The sequence below is a fragment of the Myotis brandtii genome, unplaced genomic scaffold (genome assembly GCF_000412655.1).
Source record: "Myotis brandtii unplaced genomic scaffold, ASM41265v1 scaffold168, whole genome shotgun sequence".
NCBI lineage: Eukaryota > Metazoa > Chordata > Mammalia > Chiroptera > Vespertilionidae > Myotis > Myotis brandtii.
Window position 1 is genome coordinate 4,318,015 of NW_005356173.1, and position 21,193 is coordinate 4,339,207.

Consider the following 21,193-nt stretch of genomic DNA (forward strand, 5'->3'; position numbering starts at 1 on the left):
GAGAATTATTCTTTTGATTCATTCACACCAGACGGCTATTGTTGTGTTAACTGTTGTCATTTTTTTATATGACAATCTAAGGGAAAAGAGGACAGTGCCTGTGACTGTTCAGGTATTGCATGTCTTAAAAACTCTTGTGGCACACTGATTGAAAACCACTGTTAGACAGATGCTCAGATAAACAATCATCTACTACGTGGGGTAATCTAAGTTCCAAATCACTTTCTTCCCTCTTTCTGCCTGAGGTCCGTTCAGATAGCATCCCATATTCTATGAGTCTTCCTATATAAAACAGGTTCTTAAACAGAAATGCTTTAACAAAAACCCAACTGATTGGTTCTATACTGTTTAAGCTTCTGCATTTTCTTTCATCTTATTGCCGCTTGTTTTCCTGTGTTGCTGAATCATAAAATCTACCACAGATTTATTACCTTCCCTTAAAAATAGGATTTCTTGGAGTAATTAACATCTCCATCATTCAGAAATGCTATCTATAGAAAGTGAAATTCCAAGTTCTCAACACTGAATTTAAAATTCTTTTAAAAAGAGCCTTAGAATTTAAACAAAATGCAAAAAAACTTTCTTAGTCTATGAATATGAACGAAAAGGAGACATTTCTTACAGCATGGCTAATTCACATTAATGAGGGGGAAAAAGACAACTGAGTCAGAAAGCCTAGCTCTAAATAGTGATCTGATAAGGACATTAAAGAGTATTTAATTTAAAAGATTTTTTAATCAATAGTTTTATAAAAATCTATAAATCTCTGTAATAACAGTGAAAGCATGTCAAGCACTAGAGCTCTGTTACAGATATTAGTGTTACTTAATAAGGCAGCCATTAACAGTTACATATGAAAAAGAAATGGCAATAAAAAGACAGACATTCTGAAGTCAGTGACTTCCTCTCAATAACCAACCAATGTTCCAACAGCAAAACCAGAATGCACTGAAATTACTGCAGCGCGTGAGTTAACCAACCTCCCTGGTCCCGCGCAATGAGCTCACAGAAGTCAGGATGTGAACAGGCTGTATCCTTCGCTGTTTCCATTCTTGGTTTAGGATTTCCGTTCTTTCCAAAATTTTCTGACGATTGGAACTAAACATACTCTTTAAAAAAATGAAAGGAGAAAAAAAAATGTTCATTGTTAGGACATCTGTAGTATCTCTATTATGGGTTAAAATCTAGTGATTTCTCAAAAATATCAGAAACATTCTCTCTAATGCACATAGATTTTACAATAAGCTGTGGTTCCCCAAATTTAAATAATACAAAAAGACCACAGCTATTATTTTATTATGAATGGGAGGGGAACAGGAAATTATTTCCATCCTTTGTTAACTTTGTATTAAAAAAAAACAACACAATGACTTTAGAAACATAAAACCACGAAACCCTGTATATTTGGGTCCCAAGTCTACAGGTGCAATGGAAAGGTATAAAAAAAAGATAGTAAATTCCAAGTAGGCTGAAAGTCCTTCCATTATCACTACTATGTGTGGTACAATTTTTATGTTAAGACAGACCGAGGACCTGAACTTCCAAGTCTTCATTTATCTAATGTAAATATAGCCTGGGCTGAAAATGAACCCTTTCAAATTAAAACTTAGCTTTTTTTCTCCCTAAAGATAACTTCAGTTATACATGCATTTTCAAAAAAGACAAAGGGATACCTTCACTTCATCGGCTCGCCTGAACCTCTTGAGCTGTCGCAGTCGCATGTACTCTGATTTCACGCGCTTCCGCCAACAAACTGGTCCCTTCTCAGACTTCTTCCCAGTCTGGCCCATGATTATTCTAAAAGCAATGGTTTCATATTAAAATCACTAATCTAACCAGCCTGAATACGATCACTTGTGTTTAAATCCCCAGCAAACTAACAATAAGCAAAAGAAATAATACATAATTACACTGTTGACATTTGCAGAAGGGTGCTCATTTGACCTGTATGGTTAAATCATTAAAACATTTCATTCAAAGTACTATAAAGTTTTACTTAATAAAACTTTTAAAAGATATTTCTACAAACACCTAGAGAGCTGCCGTCTTATAGAAATGTGATCCCTTACCAAGAACTAAGTTTACTATATACCGAACTAGTTTTCTGTTTGTTTGTTTTTAAATATTTTTATTTATTTCAGAGAGTAAAGAAGAGGGGGAGAGAGACAGAAACATCAATGAGAAAGATTCATCATAGGTTGCCTCCTGCACACCCCCTACTGGGATTCAAGCCAGCAACCTAGGCATGTGCCCTGACTGGGAATCAAACCATGATCTCCTGGTTCATAGGTTGATGCTCAACCACTGAACCACACCGGCCAGACCAAACTAGTTTTTAATCTACGAGATCCACACAGTAGAGCAAAAAAAAAGAAGAAGAAGAATGTACCCTGAGTTTTCATCAGTCCATTACTAGCAAAAATGAATTGAAAATGACAAATCTGAAAAAGTAAAATTTACATACAACAGTAAAAGTAAAAACAGTACAATACACAATAAATGTACAAATTAAAGTATTCCCCTACACACTTTTACATCAGGCCCACCTTAAATACTGTGCTAAAAGTCTGGATTGTTGCCTCTTGTGCCACCTTTGTTCACATAAGGGGTTTCTTTGCCAGCAAAAGAAAAAAGGAATGTGGCAAATGCAAAGTAAATCCTTCTGCCTTATCTTCACTTGCAGACTCTGGGAGTCAATCACGTTCAATTGTGGGGACAACCTATGGTTCACCAGATGTCTTATTCATACTACAGTCCCCACCTTGAGTCTAAATAAGTGTCCTCTTCTGGAACATTTTCTTCTCAAACTATTAAAAACATACCTGTATCTTCAAAGATTAGAACATTTCTCTGTCAGATGGGTGCAAAGGTGCCATGTTAAGGAGTTTTGCTTTAATTTCTCTAAGAGCAGTGGAAAGCCACTTGGTGTTTTAAGTAAAAGAGGAGGGAAGTTTTCCAACCTGGAAAGGCCAGCTGACTGCAGTGCAGAAGCAGGAGGGCAGGTGGGGAGAACAGAGTGCAAGGTGAGGCCAGGTTCCAAACAAGAGCAGCTCTAATACCACACTGGTAATGGGAGAGAAAAGGAATTCAATTTACTCACAAGAAAACCTGGTGATGATTTAAATGTCGGGGAAGACAACTTTCTGGCTTGAATAACTGAGTAGGGTTTCATTTACCTACTTGTTTACATAAAACCCTCTGGCACAAATAAAATTGTCTAAGAAGACAAGATTTAAAGAAAGAGCACAGAGGTAAGAGGTAACTCTCGGTAAGAATATTCAACCACCAAACAGTAACAAAGAATGCAAATTATTTAGAGCTGAGAGAGGGGCAAAGAAAGCATGTAATAAATGATGATTATGACCCAGGCGATGAATATGAATATACAAAAACGAATGAAATACAGAACTTGCCCTTTTGGAGCTGATATCCTACCTAGAAAGGCCAAAAAAAGAAAATGCACTACAATATATGTACATGGGAAGGTGGGGATAGAGGGATGGAAGTGAGGGTGGGGATAGGGTGGATAGACTGAACTGCAGAAGGATGGCAGAAAAGGTGACAACACAGCCCTAAAAATTGAGATGGATTTCACAGTCCAAAAAAGAATGAAAGGAACTCCAAGGTATGAGCAGACACACTCGAGATGGGGCTGTACAGGCTGGCAAACCAAAAAAGGTGGACACCAAATTTGGTAAAGACTCCAAATTACAAGGGCTGAAAAAAATGAGAAGAATGAAGAGATTTCAAAATGTGAGATAAAAACAGTTGAATGAGGTCACAGAGATAGTATTCCTTGCGAAAAGGTTAAAAATGAAGACTTCCCAGTGGGTTTCTGAAATGGAACAATGATAACAGTCCTTAGAACGGAGAAGACTGAACTCAACTAGATGAGTTCAGGAAGTCAGGAGGAAAGAAGCTAGGAAGACGGTGAAGCAGGGTAAAAAGACACCAAAGTTAAGAATAAATTGGAGCCTCATTTGACACAGACAACAGGGGGGTGAGGGCATGAGTGGGGAGGAGATGGGGGGCAATGGGGCGATAAGGACACATATGTAATACCTTAATCAATAAAGAAAAAAAAGGAAAAAAAGAACTTTGTGGGGCAATTGTTTGCTTTCAAATCTGCTAGTTAACAGGAGCTCAAGTAATTCTATGCAAATTACTTCAGACATTTAGCACTTCAAAGGCCTAGAACTAGAAAGAATAGGAATCTGATAAAAAGGGATAGGTTGCTCATAAACTATTACACAACCATTCCCATCTGCCACCTTGACAAATTCTTGGTCCTAGGAGGGAGCACTCTGTACCTGATAAACCTGTAACAGGAACATAACATTTAGTTTTCACTGATGTGCAAAGTGGGGATTATTGCAATTCTTTCTAAGCTCTGTCTTGGTGAATAGGTATCATTAATTAGTTGGCATTATGTACTGTTTCTGTACTAGAACCCTCCTTGTCTAACATTCTAATACTTTTGTTTCTGCTATTAGTTACAACAAAGTATGTCACAACAAAGCAGTCTCTCAGACCAAGTTTAACTGAGCTAAACAAGTGGCGAGATCAACAACAGAACATTTCAAAACTGAATCTGGAACCAACCTCTCCAGAAGAGGGCATATATGGATAAATTTCCACATTTATAAATGTCACAAAGCTCTTCCAAACAAAGTACATGAGTGGAGGTTTAGTCTATAGATGAGCTTGTAAACTGAGAGGAAATGAAGAAAATCAGAGTAATTCATTTAGGGGAAATTATCGAAATATAAGGAAAAAGACCTCTGAATTATGATCTAAGACAGCGGTCGCCAAACGGTGGTCCATGGACCACTGGTGGTCTGTGAGGTCCGAAAGGTTGGTGACCGCTAATCTAAGAAATAAATCTAAATGTCCAGTGACTGCTGATCTAATAAATAAATCTAAATGTCCAGACGGTTCTTTGGAAATATAGGGATAAATAGGCAGATCCGTGGAGAATAAAACCTAATGAACCATTTTGAAGACTGTTTTATATAAAACAAACTCCCTCCCACTATCACAGCATTTATAACATTAAAATCACATTTTCATGTTTTTCACCCCCACTTATGTTCTTCAGTAGCAAGAACCATTATGGGCGTAGCTGGTGTGACTTGGTTGAGCGTTTGTCCCATGCACCAAGAGGTCACCATTCACCAAAAGGTCACCAGTTTGATGACTGTCAGAGCACATGCCCAGGTTACAGACTCGATCCCGGGGGGGGGATCAGGAGGCAGCCAATCAATGATTCTCTCTCATCATTGATGTTTCTATCTCTCTCTCCCTTCTCCCTTCCTCTCTGAAAGCAATCAAACACACACACACACACACACACACACACACACACACACACTCACTCTCAGGGATAACCAGGTGTCACTATTCAGGTTAACTACTAGATCTGATTATCCTGAACAAATAAAGACTAAAAATTCACACTATTTTATAAAACATTTATACTAATTTAGCCATTCTCTGTATTAATATTAAGCCAAATTAAAGAAATATCCTATATAATAAAAAGGTGATATGCAAATTAACCCTCACACCCTCACAAGATGGCTGCCTACGACCAGGCTTGGGGCGGGGGGGTGGTTAAGTAAGGGACGACCAAAGGACTGAACAAGCAGGCTGTGTGGGGCGACCAGGCTGGCAGGGGGGTTAGTTAGGGCCGACCAAACGACTGAATAAGCAGGCTGCGTGGGCGACCAGGGTGGCAGGGGGGTTAGTGAGGGATGACCAAACAGCAGGATGTGTGGGGTGACCAGGCCGGAGGGGGGGGCCGTGAGGAGCAACCAGACTGGCGGGGGGGGGGGGGGCAGGTGGGGGCAACCAGGCTGGCGAGGGGGGGGCAGTTAGGGGTAATCAGTCCAGGACACAGAGGCAGTGAAGGGCAATCAGGCCGGCAAGGGAGGACAGTTAGGGGCGACCAGGCAGGCAGGCAGGTGAGCGATTAGGAGCCAGTCGCCCAGGATTGTGAGAGGGATGTCCAACTGCCAGTTTAGGGATCGGGCCTAAACCGGCAGTCGGACATCCCCCAAGGGCAGTGATGGCGAACCTATGACAAGGGTGTCAGAGGTGACACTCGAACTCATTTTTTTGGTTGATTTTTCTTTGTTAAATGGCATTTAAATGTATAAAATAAGTATCAAAAATATAAATCTTTGTTTTACTCTGGTTGCAAATATCAAAAAATTTCTATATGTGACACGACACCAGAGTTAAGTTAGGGTTTTTCAAAATGCTGACACGCCGAGCTCAAAAGGTTCACCATCACTGCCCTAGGGGGGCCCAGGTTGGAGAGGGTGCAGGCTGGGCTGAGGGGACCACCATCCCGCCCCATGCACAAATTTCATGCACCGGGCCTCTAGTTTATTATAAAACTGGTCCTAAAGCTGTCATTCTATTATAAGCTCTAATGTTTATTCAGTTTTAACAAAATAACATCATTAAATATGTGTTGCTGACTTGATTGTATTTAATTTGTAATGCTTTGGTTTTACCATAAGAAGTTTATATCTGTACATTTTAGGGAACATATTTAAAAAATTAAAGTCAAGTCAATCCTGGAGTTCCATTCAACACTCAATTTTGAAAAATAATTAGAAAGAACCTGGAGTTCTGAAGTAATTCAGGAATAAAGTGATAAGGGCTTTGACTGGGTTGATGGCATTGTGAATGGAGAAAAATGATGGCAAGGACAACCTAAAATTAAAAAGCCAGATGTACTCATATGAGAAGGGATAAAAAATAGATCAAAAGAGGAAAATATAAAGCCTAAATGAGCCACTGTGATGACAAAAAATTTGGAACTTATGATATAGACCAAGACATTAATCACTCACATACAGGTATCACCACAGACAAATGGAATTTGTAGAAAGTTCAAACATACACCATTCTTGAGCATTTTGGTTTCAGGACTCCTTTAGTTCATATGGGCTATATCTATCAACATATGGCATATTAGAAATTAAAAACTGATAAATTTTAAAACATCAACTTCATTTTTAAATAATGCAAGTTGATGACCTGGCCGGTGTGGCTCAGTTGGTTGAAGCATCATCCCATATACCGAAAGGTTGAGAGTTGATTTCTGGCCAGGGCACATGTCAAGGTTGCGAGCTTCATCCCCAGTTGGGGCACGCCTATGGAACAGCCAATCAATGTTCTCTCTCATATCGACGTTTCTCTCTCTCTCTCTCTCTCTCTCTCTCTCTCTCTCTCTCTCATCAATAAGCATATCCTCAAGTGAGGATTTAAAAAAAATAATGTAAGCCAATTACATCCTATCTATAATAATAAAAACATAATATGCTAATCAGACTGGACGTCCTTCCAGACGACCTTCTGGATGAAGCCAGGGCTGCAGCGGTGGGATCAAGGCAGCTGCCGCGGCTGCGAAGGCCTACTCTTGCACAAATTTCGTGCATCGGGCCTCTAGTCCTATATAATAAAAGTCTAATATGCAAATTGTCCCCTCAGGCAGTTGTTCAACCGAGAGACTGGGGGTGCGACCTCTCGCTATGACGTGTGCTGACCACCAGGGGGCAGCGTGGAGCATGGTGGGCGTAGGCAAGACGGTGCTGGCAGCGGGCAGCAGTGCAGGCGCTGCCAGCCCCAATAGGCCCCAATGAGAGTGGGACCAAGGAGGGATGGTGGAACAGGCAAGCAGGTGGCGCCAGGCCAAGGTGGGTACAAGCAGGGGCCTGATCACCCCGCCGATCATCCCGCAGACAGCAACCAGCGGCGGGGTGTGGGGCTGCTGCCCAGCTCCCAGGCACTGAGGGAGCCGGGCAGGGGGCCCCGGCCCTGAACGATCACCCTGCAGGCAGGCGGGATAGTGAGGCAGGTGAGGGGGTGGCGCCAGGCCAAGGCGGGTACCAGGCGGGGCTGCAGAGCTGGGGCTGCGAGACTGTGGGCATGAGCTGGGGCCCGATCTCCGCAGGCCACCCCGAGAGACCCCACCCGTGCACGAATTCATGCACCGGGCCTCTAGTGTTATGTAAAAAAAAAAATCAGTAAGTGGAATTGTTCTACATTTTATACAATTTCTTCAATATCTGTCTTAATAGAAGACATCTGGATTCTCCTATCTGCTTCAGCATTCATCTGTTCCAATATGTTGTTTTGGTTAAAGAATATGGTTAAAGAATATCTATCTCAAACAGATAGATATTTAGCTAGAAACGGGAAGAGTATGTGAATAGCCTTTTGAGGTAATTGTGAATCTATCTCATGCTTTGATATGACACCAAAACTGTCCTGTGAAAAAGTGGCTAGTTGACCTTGCAACTGAACCTTATAGGTGTTTTTCCAAGACAACCACTACTTTTCTATAAGCAATGGTAGTTTCTTAAAAGATTAGCTGAGATGTAGAATCTGAAACTGTATCAATAAACTTGTCCTACTCTGCTCACTCAAGTTCACTGGCCTATTTACTTTAAATGCATGATTTTATAACATCATCATTCCTCATTTAAAAAATACTGGTCCACTGAATTATGCTGATTTCCCAAAAGTAAACATATTTCAAAAAAGTGTACTTGTTAAACCCACTGATTTCATCAGACGTCTTTAAGTATTTATCGGGAAACTGTCAAGCTCACAGTGACAGATACTACCCTTCACCACTGACTATAAAAAGATCAACAATCATGGCCTCTATTCTGACTCTCCTGCTGCCTAAAACCACCCCATCCTAACAACCAGCTTCTTATAGACTATCCCCACGAAAGAAAGATAAACTAAGATCTTGTTCCAGGGACCTTTCACTTCCTAGAATGCCCATTTTTATTTAAAAAGGAGGAAAATGACAAAAATACACAAGCTCACTACTGGTGGACCCAAACATTCCACCCAAATGGCTTGCCAAATGCTGGCAGAAGAAAATTCTGAAACTTCAGTATGAAGAACTTGGAAAGCCAGAAATAGAGATATTATCAACCAGTCAATAAGAATTTATGGAGCATTCAGAAAATGCTAAGTCCTCTGAGAAACACAATTGTGTAAGATACAACAGGTGACTTAAGTGCCTAAACTTCAGTGGGTCACTTGTACATATGACAACAGACGAAAAAGTATTATGAATAGCATGTGTTTTCAAGAAGTCTTTAGGAAACAGATGTACCAGTGACTAGTAACAAGGGAAAAATAAGGAGAAAAAACATAGTTGTAGCCCTGATTTAAATAGTGCTAAAAGGCACAGGAAAATTACAGAAATGTGGCAATCTTAGCTGAATGACAGAAAACATTAACTTGTTACAGCAACAGTGAGTAGACAGCAGTCATGTATTTTCACAAAAATAAGATTCCTTTCCTCCTCCTAACAGAAGAGTAAACTAAACTCACAAGTTCACCAGACTCTACCAACCAGCATTCCCATGTTTATTTGGAAGTTCTATCAGTTTTACAAAGACAAGTCTGAGAAAAGACATGGCCATATAAATGTATACCAACTGAAGAACTGATAGGTCACAAATGTCTTTAAAGAATGTGCTTGAACAATATATAAAACAGATTAACTAAATTTGCATCTAGAGGTTAAAGTTTCCTTTGAAAACTATGCTAATCTATTTTATAAACTAAATCCTCGCATTTTGTTGGTTATGTACTCAGTTTACTGAGACACTGTTAGAAGAGAAATAGAACAAAAAATTACGAACCAGAAGAAACGAAAACTATGATATACAACTCATTATAATTCAAGGATGAGCCATGAAACACATATGATTTCTTCAACACTCCACTTGACACAACAGAATGAAAAGGTAGGTGAAAGTCTTATGCCAGATATTCTTCCTTTAGAAAGTCTATTTTAAAATCTTATACCTCAAATAAGCCAACATCTAACACAAATTTAACCTACATTAAACAAATTTTTTTTTTAATATATTTTTTTTAAATATATTTTATTGATTTTTTACAGAGAGGAAGGGAGAGAGATAGAGAGTTAGAAACATCGATGAGAGAGAAACATCGATCAGCTGCCTCCTGCACATCTCCTACTGGGGATGTGTCCGCAACCCAGGTACATGCCCTTGACCTGAATCGAACCTGGGACCCTTCAGTCCGCAGGCCGACGCTCTATCCACTGAGCCAAACCGGTTTCGGCACAAAATTTTAAGAGAAACTCAATTTAGGTATATACAAAGAATCTGCACACCATTCCAGCCAATTAGTATATGTGTATGCCCAAGTGAGCATGAACTAGGTAACAGGAATCTGCTGTTTCTACAATCTGCTCTGCATGTCTTTCACTGTACTTAGCAACTCGAAGCTATTCTAGTGCTAAAAGACAAGCATTTTTCATATAGCAATGGCCTCTGAGTTCAAACCAACTGTGCTCAACAGAACAGTGATCTGTTCTCATACTGATAGAGTAGACAGACATGAGAAGAGCAGGAGCGATAGGCCAGATACAGAATGTTATCAGGGCCAAAAGTCCCCAGGTGCCTAGCAATGGGCAAAACTAGAGAAAACAACAATTATAGGCTAGAACAGTGATGGCGAACCTATGACACGCGTGCCAGAGGTGACACGTGAACTCATTTTTTTGGTTGATTTTTCTTTGTTAAATGGCATTTAAATATATAAAATAAATATCAAAAATATAAATCTTTGTTTTACTATGGTTGCAAATATCAAAAAATGTGACACGCCACCAGAGTTAAGTTAGGGTTTTTCAAAATGCTGACACGCCGAGCTCAAAAGGTTCACCATCACTGGGTTAGGACCTCACCCCCAGGGTGCCCTTTCCTCCCCTAGCACGTAGTCAAGCAGTTGGTTTAGAGCAAGCATGTCAAAGCATGCGGCCCACAACGAATATTTTTGCGGACCAGCCAATATAATGGTATGTAAGAAACGTTTTAATAAAAATTTTGTAACTTAATTTTTACAATATACTGTTATACATAATTGTTAGTAACAAACTACAATGTTTACTAATGACTGATTACTATAATCCTGTTGCATTCATTTCCCTTACGCGACTTATGTGCAGGCGTACCATTTCTCTCCACTAATACTAGCAGCGAATATTTTAGCAGCCGATTGCCACGTCATTAAGTCTTGGACTGACTTGTTTGGTGTGCACAACAGGAAACATTTCGCTTTCAGAGAACAAGAAAAATAGATTTATTTGCATTACGCTTATTAATTTGTGCAGTTATTCAATGTGTGGTAAGTTAATGTTCAAAAAAATATTAATTTTTATTAAAATGCTCTATTATTTTATGATAACGATTACTCATTTATTTCAGCCCTTTGTATTCAGCATGTCTCTATCAAAATAAACCTACGTTTCTATGAAAATTAAAGCTTTTGTTTTTTTGCGGCCCACATGAACTTAAACGTTATTTGGCCTGTGTTAGCCTTTGAGTTTGACATGCTTGGTTTAGAGTCTCTTAGAGGAGGCCAGAGAATAGCCTCAAAGGACTCCCATACAACAGGAGTCGGTGGGTACAGGCTCTAATAGGTCAGCTTAAAAAGGAATTAGCCCCTTTTAGAGTGTACTTCCACTTTGCTTGCTGGATAAACTTCCTCTTGCACTAGAGTTCTAGGCTCTGAATTCTTTCTCAGCAGACCTCAAGAACAGAGGTCCAATATCGCCACTAACAATACTAGAGGAAAGCTGGGCTGATTTGGGACCTCAAGAGAAAGTTATTTATGATATGGCATCTTCCTAGGAACTTTTCATGGGTAATTCTGCTAACATACTATTGTTGCCTTGTACAGTGACCTTATATTCAAACCCCCCAAATAAGATGCAATGCTTTCTCTATACTAATCCCAGAACCTCATTATCTGGTAGTTTTAGTACTGGAGTTTTAGTGGAGGTCACAGGGAGGTAAGCGTGCTTGAAAGTACCATTTCTTTCATCTGTGGACATCCCATTGAGACCCCTCGGAAACTTCTCTGGCTCACCTCAGCCCTGAAGTTCATTTTCTTGCTAAGAACAGTAGTCATTTAGGACAAGATGGAAGTAAAGGAAGTAGGAGCAGTATGAACCATAGGCCTTTCATTACTTCCCTTTACTTAACATTTATCACAAATGTACTGCTGAGGTATTATAAAACTTCAAACTCTTCAATATTTACAATCAATGATATTTCTCAGTATTTGTTTTAGCAAATATATTGTCTATTGAATTGATTCATATAAAATGACTTGTCACAAATAAGCCCTGAGAAAACACTTTTAACCTCCAAAAATCTATGGAAATGGTGTCAAGGCCCGGCCGGCGTGGCTCAGTGGTTGAGCATCAACCCACGAACCAGGAGGTCATGGTCCGATTCCCGGTCAGAGCACAAGCCCAGGTTGTGGGCTCTATCCCCAGTGTGGGGAGTGCAGGAGGCAGCCGATAAATGATTCTCTCTCATCATTGATGTTTCTATCTCTCTCTCCCTCTCCCTTCCTCTCTCAAATCAATAAAAGTATATATATTTTTTTTTAAAAAGGAAATGCTGTCAAGAATTCACCAACTACAAGGAAACTAGCTATATAACTCCTGAAGTTGCCTCTCTGCAAATTCCAGACTGACACTAAGGTCTTCAAGCAGGAAAAAAAGACTTCTGTCTCAGCTCTTCCATGTAGGAAAGAAAGAAAAAGAGAGGGCTAGCATTGAGTACCTACCACTTAGGATCTGAACTCAAGGCCTAGAAAAGACATGACATTTTGTTTGGTAGACCAGATGTAAAAGCTAGTACAGACTGCCTCTTTCTAGAGGGTAAAGAAGGGATTATCTCACCTTTTTTTTGAATAGTCCTAACAGGTGAAGACTGAGGCACCCAATAAGTAGTTTAAAGGAATTTTCTTTTTTAGAAAATATGTATGGAGTTTAGTTACATGCTGTTGTTAGTGGACAAGTGACACCAGACCTTTTTTTTTTTAATGGTTACAAAGAAAACAAAAACTATTTTAGTTCTTTATAAGAGTAAATTCTACAGGAAGAAAGTATGTACTTGTCAATCTGGGTTTATGTTAAGACAAAGAAAACTAAGTCAACTGTTTTCATTTATATTACACACAATACTATCTGAAGAGTATTTCATTTCTGACAATTCTGGTCACCAAATGTATGGTAGTTTTTCCCACCCCAAACAATTCTGGGACACCATGAGTGTCCTACACTTCTACCTGGAGAGTGTGGGATCCCACAAGTTACGGGATCAGTCCCACAATTGGTACACCAAGCTACACAATTTTATCATCATATCTAATTCTTTAATCAAGGTTACCTTTATTTTACTTTAAGTATTCTCGTTTATCCTATGGGGAAAAAAAAAACCTAAGAAAAACTTTAACTAATAAATGAAAAGGTCTGAGTTACCTAAAATTGAAAATGTAAAAAAATTACCAAAGATTATCACTTTCAAAACACCTCATGCTATCTACAAATAACATCATTTTCATGGATCTGCAAACACATAACACTAAATCACTTGTGGCCTCGCCAGTTTGGCTCAGGCAGAGCGTCGGCCTGTGGACCGAAAGGTCCCAGGTTCAACTCCAGTCAAGGGCAAGTACTACAGTTGCAGCCTCCTCCCAGCCCTGGTCAGGGCACGTGCAGGAGGCAACCAATCAATGTGTTTCTCTCACATGGATATTTCTCTCTGTCTTTCCCTCTCTCTTCCACTCTCTGAAAATCAATGGAAAAATATCCTCAGCTGAGGATTAAAAAAAAAAAAGAATAAATTTGTGCCCTGGTCAGATGGTTCAGTTGGTTGGAGCATCGTCCCAAACACTGGAAGGTTTCAGGTCAGGGCACATACCTAGGTTGTGGGTTCAATCCCTGGTCAGGGCGAGTATGAGTACGAGTACGAGTACCAGTACAGGAGGCAACCAATTGATGTTTCTCCTCTCCCCCTTCCTCCCTTCCTCTATCTCTAAAATCAATGAAAATATCCATATCCTCAAGTGAGGGTTTTAAAAGAAAGGATAAATTTGCTTTCACATAATTTAATTGAATTTAAACAATTATGCTTCCAGTATTAACATTATTTAACTTGAGCTGTACATTGTCAAAATATACAATATCAATGTAGAAAATTAAAGAGAAAACACTTGCAATAAATCTGACAGAATGTATATCCAGTACACAGACCTCTTACAATTCAACAAGATAAACCCATTTTTTAAATTGACTTTTAGGAAGAGAGGAAGGGAGAGAGACAGAAACATCAATTTTTAAAATGCTTGACAAAAAAAATGTATGCAAATGGCCAATAAGCACCTTCAAAGATGTTCAACATTCCCTGGTCAGATGCTCAATGGTTAGAGCATCATCCAGCTACACCAAGGTTGCAGGTTCCATCTCCAATCAGGGCACATACAAGAGCAACCAATGAATGCATAAATAACTTGAATAACAAATCAATGTTTCTCTTTCTCTCTCTTTCTCTCCTCACTTCTCTCCATTCCTCTCTTTCTAAAATCAATAAATAAAAATTTAAAAAGAAAAGATACTCAACATCACTGATCACAAATTAAAATCACAATGAGATACTTAACACTCATTAGATGGCCAAATTTTAAACGACTGGCATGGAGACACTAATTCCATGTCTGTTACACCTACAACTGAAATTAGAATTCATGAAAAATGGCACAACCACTTAGGAAAAGTTTGGGAGTTCCTTGTAAAGTTAAATCAATATCTACCACATGACCCAGCAGTTCAACTGCAAGGTGTTTACCCAAGAGAAATTAAAGGATGATCCACAAAAGACACACAAATGATCATAGCAGCTTTAGTAATAGCCCCAAACTGAAAACAGCCCAGGTGTCCATCAACAGGTAAACGAATAAAAACAGTATAGTGATACAATGGAAGACTACTAAGAAATAATGCACAAATAAAAAGTACTAATACAGCCGAAACCGGTTTGGCTCGGTGGATAGAGCGTCGGCCTGCGGACTGAAGGGTCCAGGGTTCGATTCCGGTCAAGGGCATGTGCCTGGGTTGCGGGCACATCCCTAGTGGGGGGTGTGCGGGAGGCGGCTGATCGATGTTTCTCTCTCATCGATGTTTCTGGCTCTCTATCTCTCTCCCTTCCTCTCTGTAAAAAATCAATAAAATATATTGAAGAAAAAAAAAGTACTAATACAAACACATAATAAATCTCAAAAATATGCTTGATGAAAGAAACCAATCTCAAAGGAGAATATACTGTATAATTCCATTTATGAAATTCTTGAAAAGGAAAAATATGATGGGTATTTGAGAATGATTGTGAAGAAGCTAAAAGAACTTTGAGATAACATTCTATTTTTTTTTTAAGATTTTTTTATTGATTTTTAGAGAGAATGGAAGGAAGAGAGATAAAGATAGAAACATCAATTGACTGCCTCCTGCATCTTCCCTACCAGGCATCAAGCCTGCAACTGGGCATGTGCCCTGACCAGTAATCAAACTGGCAATCTTTCTGTGTACAAGTCAATGCCCAACAAACAGCCACACTGGCCAGGGCCTATCTTGATTGAGGTGATGGTTACACAGGTATATACATCTACAAACTGCACCATTCAAATGTATATATTTTATTGTATATAAATTACCCTTCTATAAAGCTGCTTTTTTAACTAAAAAATGGATACCTTTTTAGAAAGCAATCTCACATCTAGTAAAGCTTGAAATGTGCATACTATAGAAAAAGCAATTCTTCGAATAGAAAGTTGTCACACAAATGTTCAGATATATAAGGGTGTTCACTTCTTTTTTTTAAATATATTTTATTGATTTTTTACAGAGAGGAAGGGAGAGGAATAGAGAGTTAGAGACATCGATGAGAGAGAAACATCCATCAGCTGCCTCCTGCACACCCCCTACTTGGGGATGTGCCCGCAACCAAGGTACATGCCCTTGACCGGAATCGAACCTGGGACCCCTCAGTCCTCAGGCCAACGCTCTATCCACTGAGCCAAACAGATCAGGGCTGTTCACTTCTTTTAAGGAGAGAACACAATGTCCATCACAGAGGGTTGCTTCATTCTGTGACATATTCATAAAAACTGAAATACTATGTATTCTGCTTACAACACAACCTGATAGCTTGGAGCAGGAAGCAGCAAACTTTTTCTGTAAAGGGCCACATGACCAGTATTTTAGGCCTGGCAGGCCACATCCAGTCTCCTTCCATGTTTTTTGAGGAATTTTGTTATTCTTTTTCAGCTTTTTAAGAAATGCTAAAATCACCGGCATTTCAAGGGACACACACACACACACACACACACACAAAGACAGCCTGAGAGATCAGGATTTTGAAACCAAAGTGCCCAAATTCAAATCCTTATTCTACCAATAACCAGTTGTTAACCAATCTCTCTATCTCGTTATTACAGTATCTACATAAAATAAATGAAAGCACTTAGAACAATGCCAAGCACATAGCAAGCCCTAACAAAATATCAGCTATTTTCTAATGAAATAGATCTCTCTGTAATGCCCTAAAAACGATGTTTTAGAACTAAATAACTTGATCCCACTTCTGTAAAATATATGTATAAATACATATTCATATGAATACATTGGAAAGTTTAGGAAAAATATACACCAAATTGTTAAGGGTAGGGAATAGTATTATGTACAGAATCAAGAAAGCTTTCACTTTATAAATGCCTAAATTGTTAGTATTTTAAACTGAACACATAATACTTGTATTTAACCAAGAGATATTTCTAAATAAACAAGCAGATAAAGCACATGTAACACCTCTTTCTTTACTTACAGGCCCTAAGCACATATTTAAAAACCTGAGAAGTGAAAAAGCACATCCACTCTCAAAAACAATACCAGTAACTAAGAATCATTTATCACTTTGTCCCAGGTGTAGTGCTAAAAGGTTTCACATGTAATAGCTCATTTAATCCTTTCAACAACCTTATGGAATAAATGCTGTCATTATTATTAAATTACAGACAGGGAAACAGACATCAAGAATAATTTGCCAGCTCAGAACTGGAACCAATGAAAAACAACTCCAAAAACCACACTCTTAAAATACTGTCCTCCCCACCCTCCCAGAGTGAACACCACTACAACTCTGGTTAAGAAAGATATCTGCCGACACCTTCTAGTCTGGGTAGGGCATCAGATTGCACCTCCTATAAAACTACAATTATGTATTTTTACACATAACTAACTGATTCAAATACTCTCCTTAGAACCCATAACTTGAATCATCCAGGAGACCAGTAGATAATTTAGAGTAGATAATATGGAGTCAAACAATTTAAATTTAAATTCCTAAATTTAGGAATCCAGCAATTTCTAGCATGGATAATCCTGGGCAAGTTCTTAACCCCTCTAGATGGCAATTTCCTTACCTGTAAAAGTTTTCAGTGTCTTGATGTTAAAGTGTTTTTATTGTAAAATATACATGACATAACATTTACCACATTAACCATTTTTAAGTCTACAATTCAGTAGCATTAAGCACATTCAAAATGTCGTTCAACCATCGCCATCCTTGTCCAAAACTTCATCATCCCAAACAGAAACTCTGTACCCTGACTGTACACTAACTTCCCATTCCCCTGCACTTCCCTCAGCCCCTGATAACCTCTATTCCACGTTGCCTCTATGAATTTAGTACTTATTCCACAATTTTCTCCTTTTGTGTCTGGCTTATTTCACTTGCAATGTTTTCAAGGTTCATCTAGGTTTTAGCATGTATCAGAATTTCATTCTTTAATATCTAAATTATGTTCCATTGTATGTGTATACTATGTTTTATTTATCCATTCAACCACTGATGAATGCGGGGTGATTTTTGCAAGAATTAAAAATAAAGCATCTGATGTGAATGAAGGATGCGTGCTTGGACCCCAGTAGGGGCGCGCAAGCAGCAGCTAATCAATGCTTTTCTCTCATCATTGATGTTTCCATCTCTCTCCCTCTCCCTTCCTCTCTGAAATCAATAAAAAATATATTTAAAAGTAAAAAACAAATAAATGAACAAGGCATCTGGGAAATAGTAGGCATTTTAGTGTCTTTTTTTGTCATATTTTTGCACCAAATAGCGCAGTGGCAAGATATGGAATAGTGCAACCATCTCAGAAACTTATAAACTATGCCTTTTGAGAGATTATTGGATTTGCTAAATCTACATTTATCATATCACTAGAGACCCGGTGCATAAAATTCGTGCATGGGTAGGGTCCCTAGGCCTGGCTGGCGATCAGGATCGGTTGGGGCCTTCCTCCCCGACTGCCCCGGCTGCCAGCCAGGGCCTTTCTTCATTCCGCGCTGCCCCCTGGTGGTCAGCACACGTCATAGCGAGCAGTCGAACTCCCAAGGAGACAATTTGCATATTAGCCTTTTATTATATAGGAGGATTTTCAATGATAATGAGCATCGCAATAAGTAATCCGTATTTACACTGGCTGGCCCTATTTCCTTCAGCTTTAGCTTCAAAACCTACCTTGAATTGCTTCAATAAAGAACTCATCCATTGTAACTAGACACCTTGCAATTAAAAGATTTAACTATTCTCGACCACTTTCCCCTCCTCATATTTTTGCACAAGGATCATCAATATCAACATTAAATTAAGCAGAAACTATACTCCAGGTATCCAGATGACTCAAGCTTTTCTCTAACTGCCTGAAATACCAAACATGAATACCAATTGTTGTACCTAAAAGATATCCAACTTTCAATCACAGATCATTAGAACTATGAGAAACCTTGAAATTTATTTAGCTTGATGCTTATTTATCTTTGTAATCACTGCCTCTCCAAGAGGGAAAAAAACACACCTTCTGAAGTTCCTCATGACATAAATATTAATATATCCTGTTTGCTTTGCCAGTTCATTTGTCAAATTATTTCCCCATGTTTCTTCATATTTTCTTCATTCATTCAACTATTAAAGCCCTATTCTCTAGCAACTACCAGGTATACAGATAAAAAATAGGACAGAGCCTCTGCCTCAAGGCACTTAAGAGTGTAGTGAAGAAGGCTGCTGCATAAACAAGTGGTTACAATCCAATTTGATACATGCTATAATAAAAGTATGAACAAAGTCCTGTGGAATACAAAAGTGCCTGAGAATTCAGGGTGGCCTCTAGAAGATAATGGTATCATCTGACCCTGAACCTTTCTCTGAATTTAATGAGCTGTTCCTCTCCACTCATGCTATCATCCAAACTAAAGAATTCACCTGTCCATATAGAGTTCTTCATAATTCTACATCATCTGTACTGACACAGACTTAAAAAGCAAATCCATAAATCATTTCTACTTGACCCCAGATTGCATTAGTTCCTTAGAGGATTTTTCCTTGTTGGTTTTTAAGAAGATCAACTTTCTTAATCACTGTTTATTTAGTCCAATACAGAAATCAATGCACATTCCTGAGGAAATTTGCCTAAAATTTTTAAGTGGTCCACACGAAGGTAATAATTTATGTATGCATGCAAGGCAAAGCTGATATAATGGCATTAGAACTATTTTTTTGCCTAACTACATTAAATCAACAAGTGGGTGTGTTTTTTAAATCACTGCTAATTAAACTGACTAAACGCATTCTCAATTCAGTCAGGAAAGAAAAATTTTTAACACATTTTTAAACTAATTCCCCAAAAAGACTTTAAAATATATCTTGTGGCAAGCACAAAGATAGTAATTACCAAATACAAAATACACAGAGAAAAATTAAAATTTCTTAGCCTAAAATATCCAAATTTCTGTCAAATCTACATAACTAGCTCATCTCATAACAATGGGCAAGATTATCAGGACTTTTTAATATATGATTATCGGCAAGTAATCTAAATGTAAACATTTGACAATCTCAGCACTTAGGGCAGCACCAGAAATGTCTGTTCAATTTTGTCCAACTCTGTAAAATGTATGTAATATATATGTAATAAAGACTTTCACACTGCATTTCTTTGTCTCCATTTTTATGAAACCATAAGATAGTGGGTACATTAAATCTTCATCAGACAGAACAATGCAAATCAGAAGAGTGCCCATGTGGTTCTAAATTCCTTTTCTCTGAATATATTAATTTTCAACAAAAATTAGAATTTAAGTTGCAATTTTCCTAAGTGTTTCCAGGACTTTAAACATTACGTTCCATAATACACCTCCAAAAAGAGAGAACAGAGGGTTCCTTATATCCTGGACTAGAATCCTATCTATTCCTAATTTTAGAGACTATGAAAAGGAAATAAAATATATCTTAAATACTTTCATTTTCTTCCAAATAAAATGATCAACAAATTAGTCAGGATTACACATTTGTTCCACTTTTTATTCCTACACATGAAGTAGTTGTTAATGCTCATGAATGAAAAATAAGAAAATAAACTCCAAAACCCTTAGATATATAGGTTACATTAAACTGTATCAGCATTAGTGTTTAAAATTCTATTTTATGTAACATTAAAACGCTATGAAATTAAACTCATGACCTTTGAAACCTAGAAAGTTACCTTGTAGTAAAATATTTTTAAATACCAAAGACACATTTTTATGTCCAAACGAATTTAAATTTTACAGAGCCTGTGTGATAAACAAAGGAAGTTTAGCTTAACAGTGGACAGCACGCATTCAATTTATTAAGCAACAAACATTTCTGGAGCCAGTGTTTGCCGACTCGCCAACGCTATTGTTCGCGGAAAACAAAATCAATTAATTAAAAACTGTTAACCATACCACCTAAACGCACATTTGTCATAAGCATATTATTTTGATCAACTATTTCTACCATCTCACCCTTATTCCACCTTAAGGATCTGGGGAATACTCGTTGACTAAACGAATAGTTGATTTCGTTAGCACCTGTCGCCATTCTCGGATGTATCGAGTTGGCCAAAACCGCTTGTAATTTTTAAGATTATGATTCTTTAGAAAGTGGAAACTCACTAGGCACGAGTTCACCAAGTTTCCCAAAATATCGTGCTTCTCGATTCCTCCCGTTTTCAAAAAGTGACCCCGTGGCACAGACTTTGTCGGTGGTTGGAGGGGGTACACAATAACGCGGGAACTCGACGGAAAGCCCTCCAAACGAACAAAACCAAAGGGGAGAACAGCTCGACCCTCCCCTTACATTTCACATAAAAGCCAGACGGGAAGGGGAAGGCAGCCCGGCACAGCGACGGCGTTTTCAGGCTGCTCTGGGGGAAATGTCACAGGTGCGGCCACTCTGAGTCCGGTCCCCACGAG

General features: G+C 38.6%; 1 protein-coding gene across 12 annotated transcripts in view; it reads right to left on the reverse strand.

The window, feature by feature from the left end:
- Positions 1–1,828, reverse strand: part of EZH2 (enhancer of zeste 2 polycomb repressive complex 2 subunit) — a 42,051-nt gene extending 40,223 nt beyond the window's left edge. For 5 of the 12 annotated variants that reach the window (XM_014536889.1, XM_014536891.1, XM_014536887.1 and 2 more), the window contains exons 1-2: positions 1,674–1,763; positions 981–1,109 (exon numbers count right to left, since the gene is read on the reverse strand). In XM_014536889.1, the coding sequence (XP_014392375.1) occupies positions 981–1,050 (70 nt within the window). In that variant the 5' untranslated portion in view covers positions 1,051–1,109; positions 1,674–1,763. Of the gene's footprint in view, positions 1–980; positions 1,110–1,673 lie in introns of all 12 variants that reach the window. The other 7 variants (XM_005862826.2, XM_005862823.2, XM_014536888.1 and 4 more) reach the window with 3 other exon arrangements.
- Positions 1,829–21,193: the final 19,365 nt, after the last annotated feature.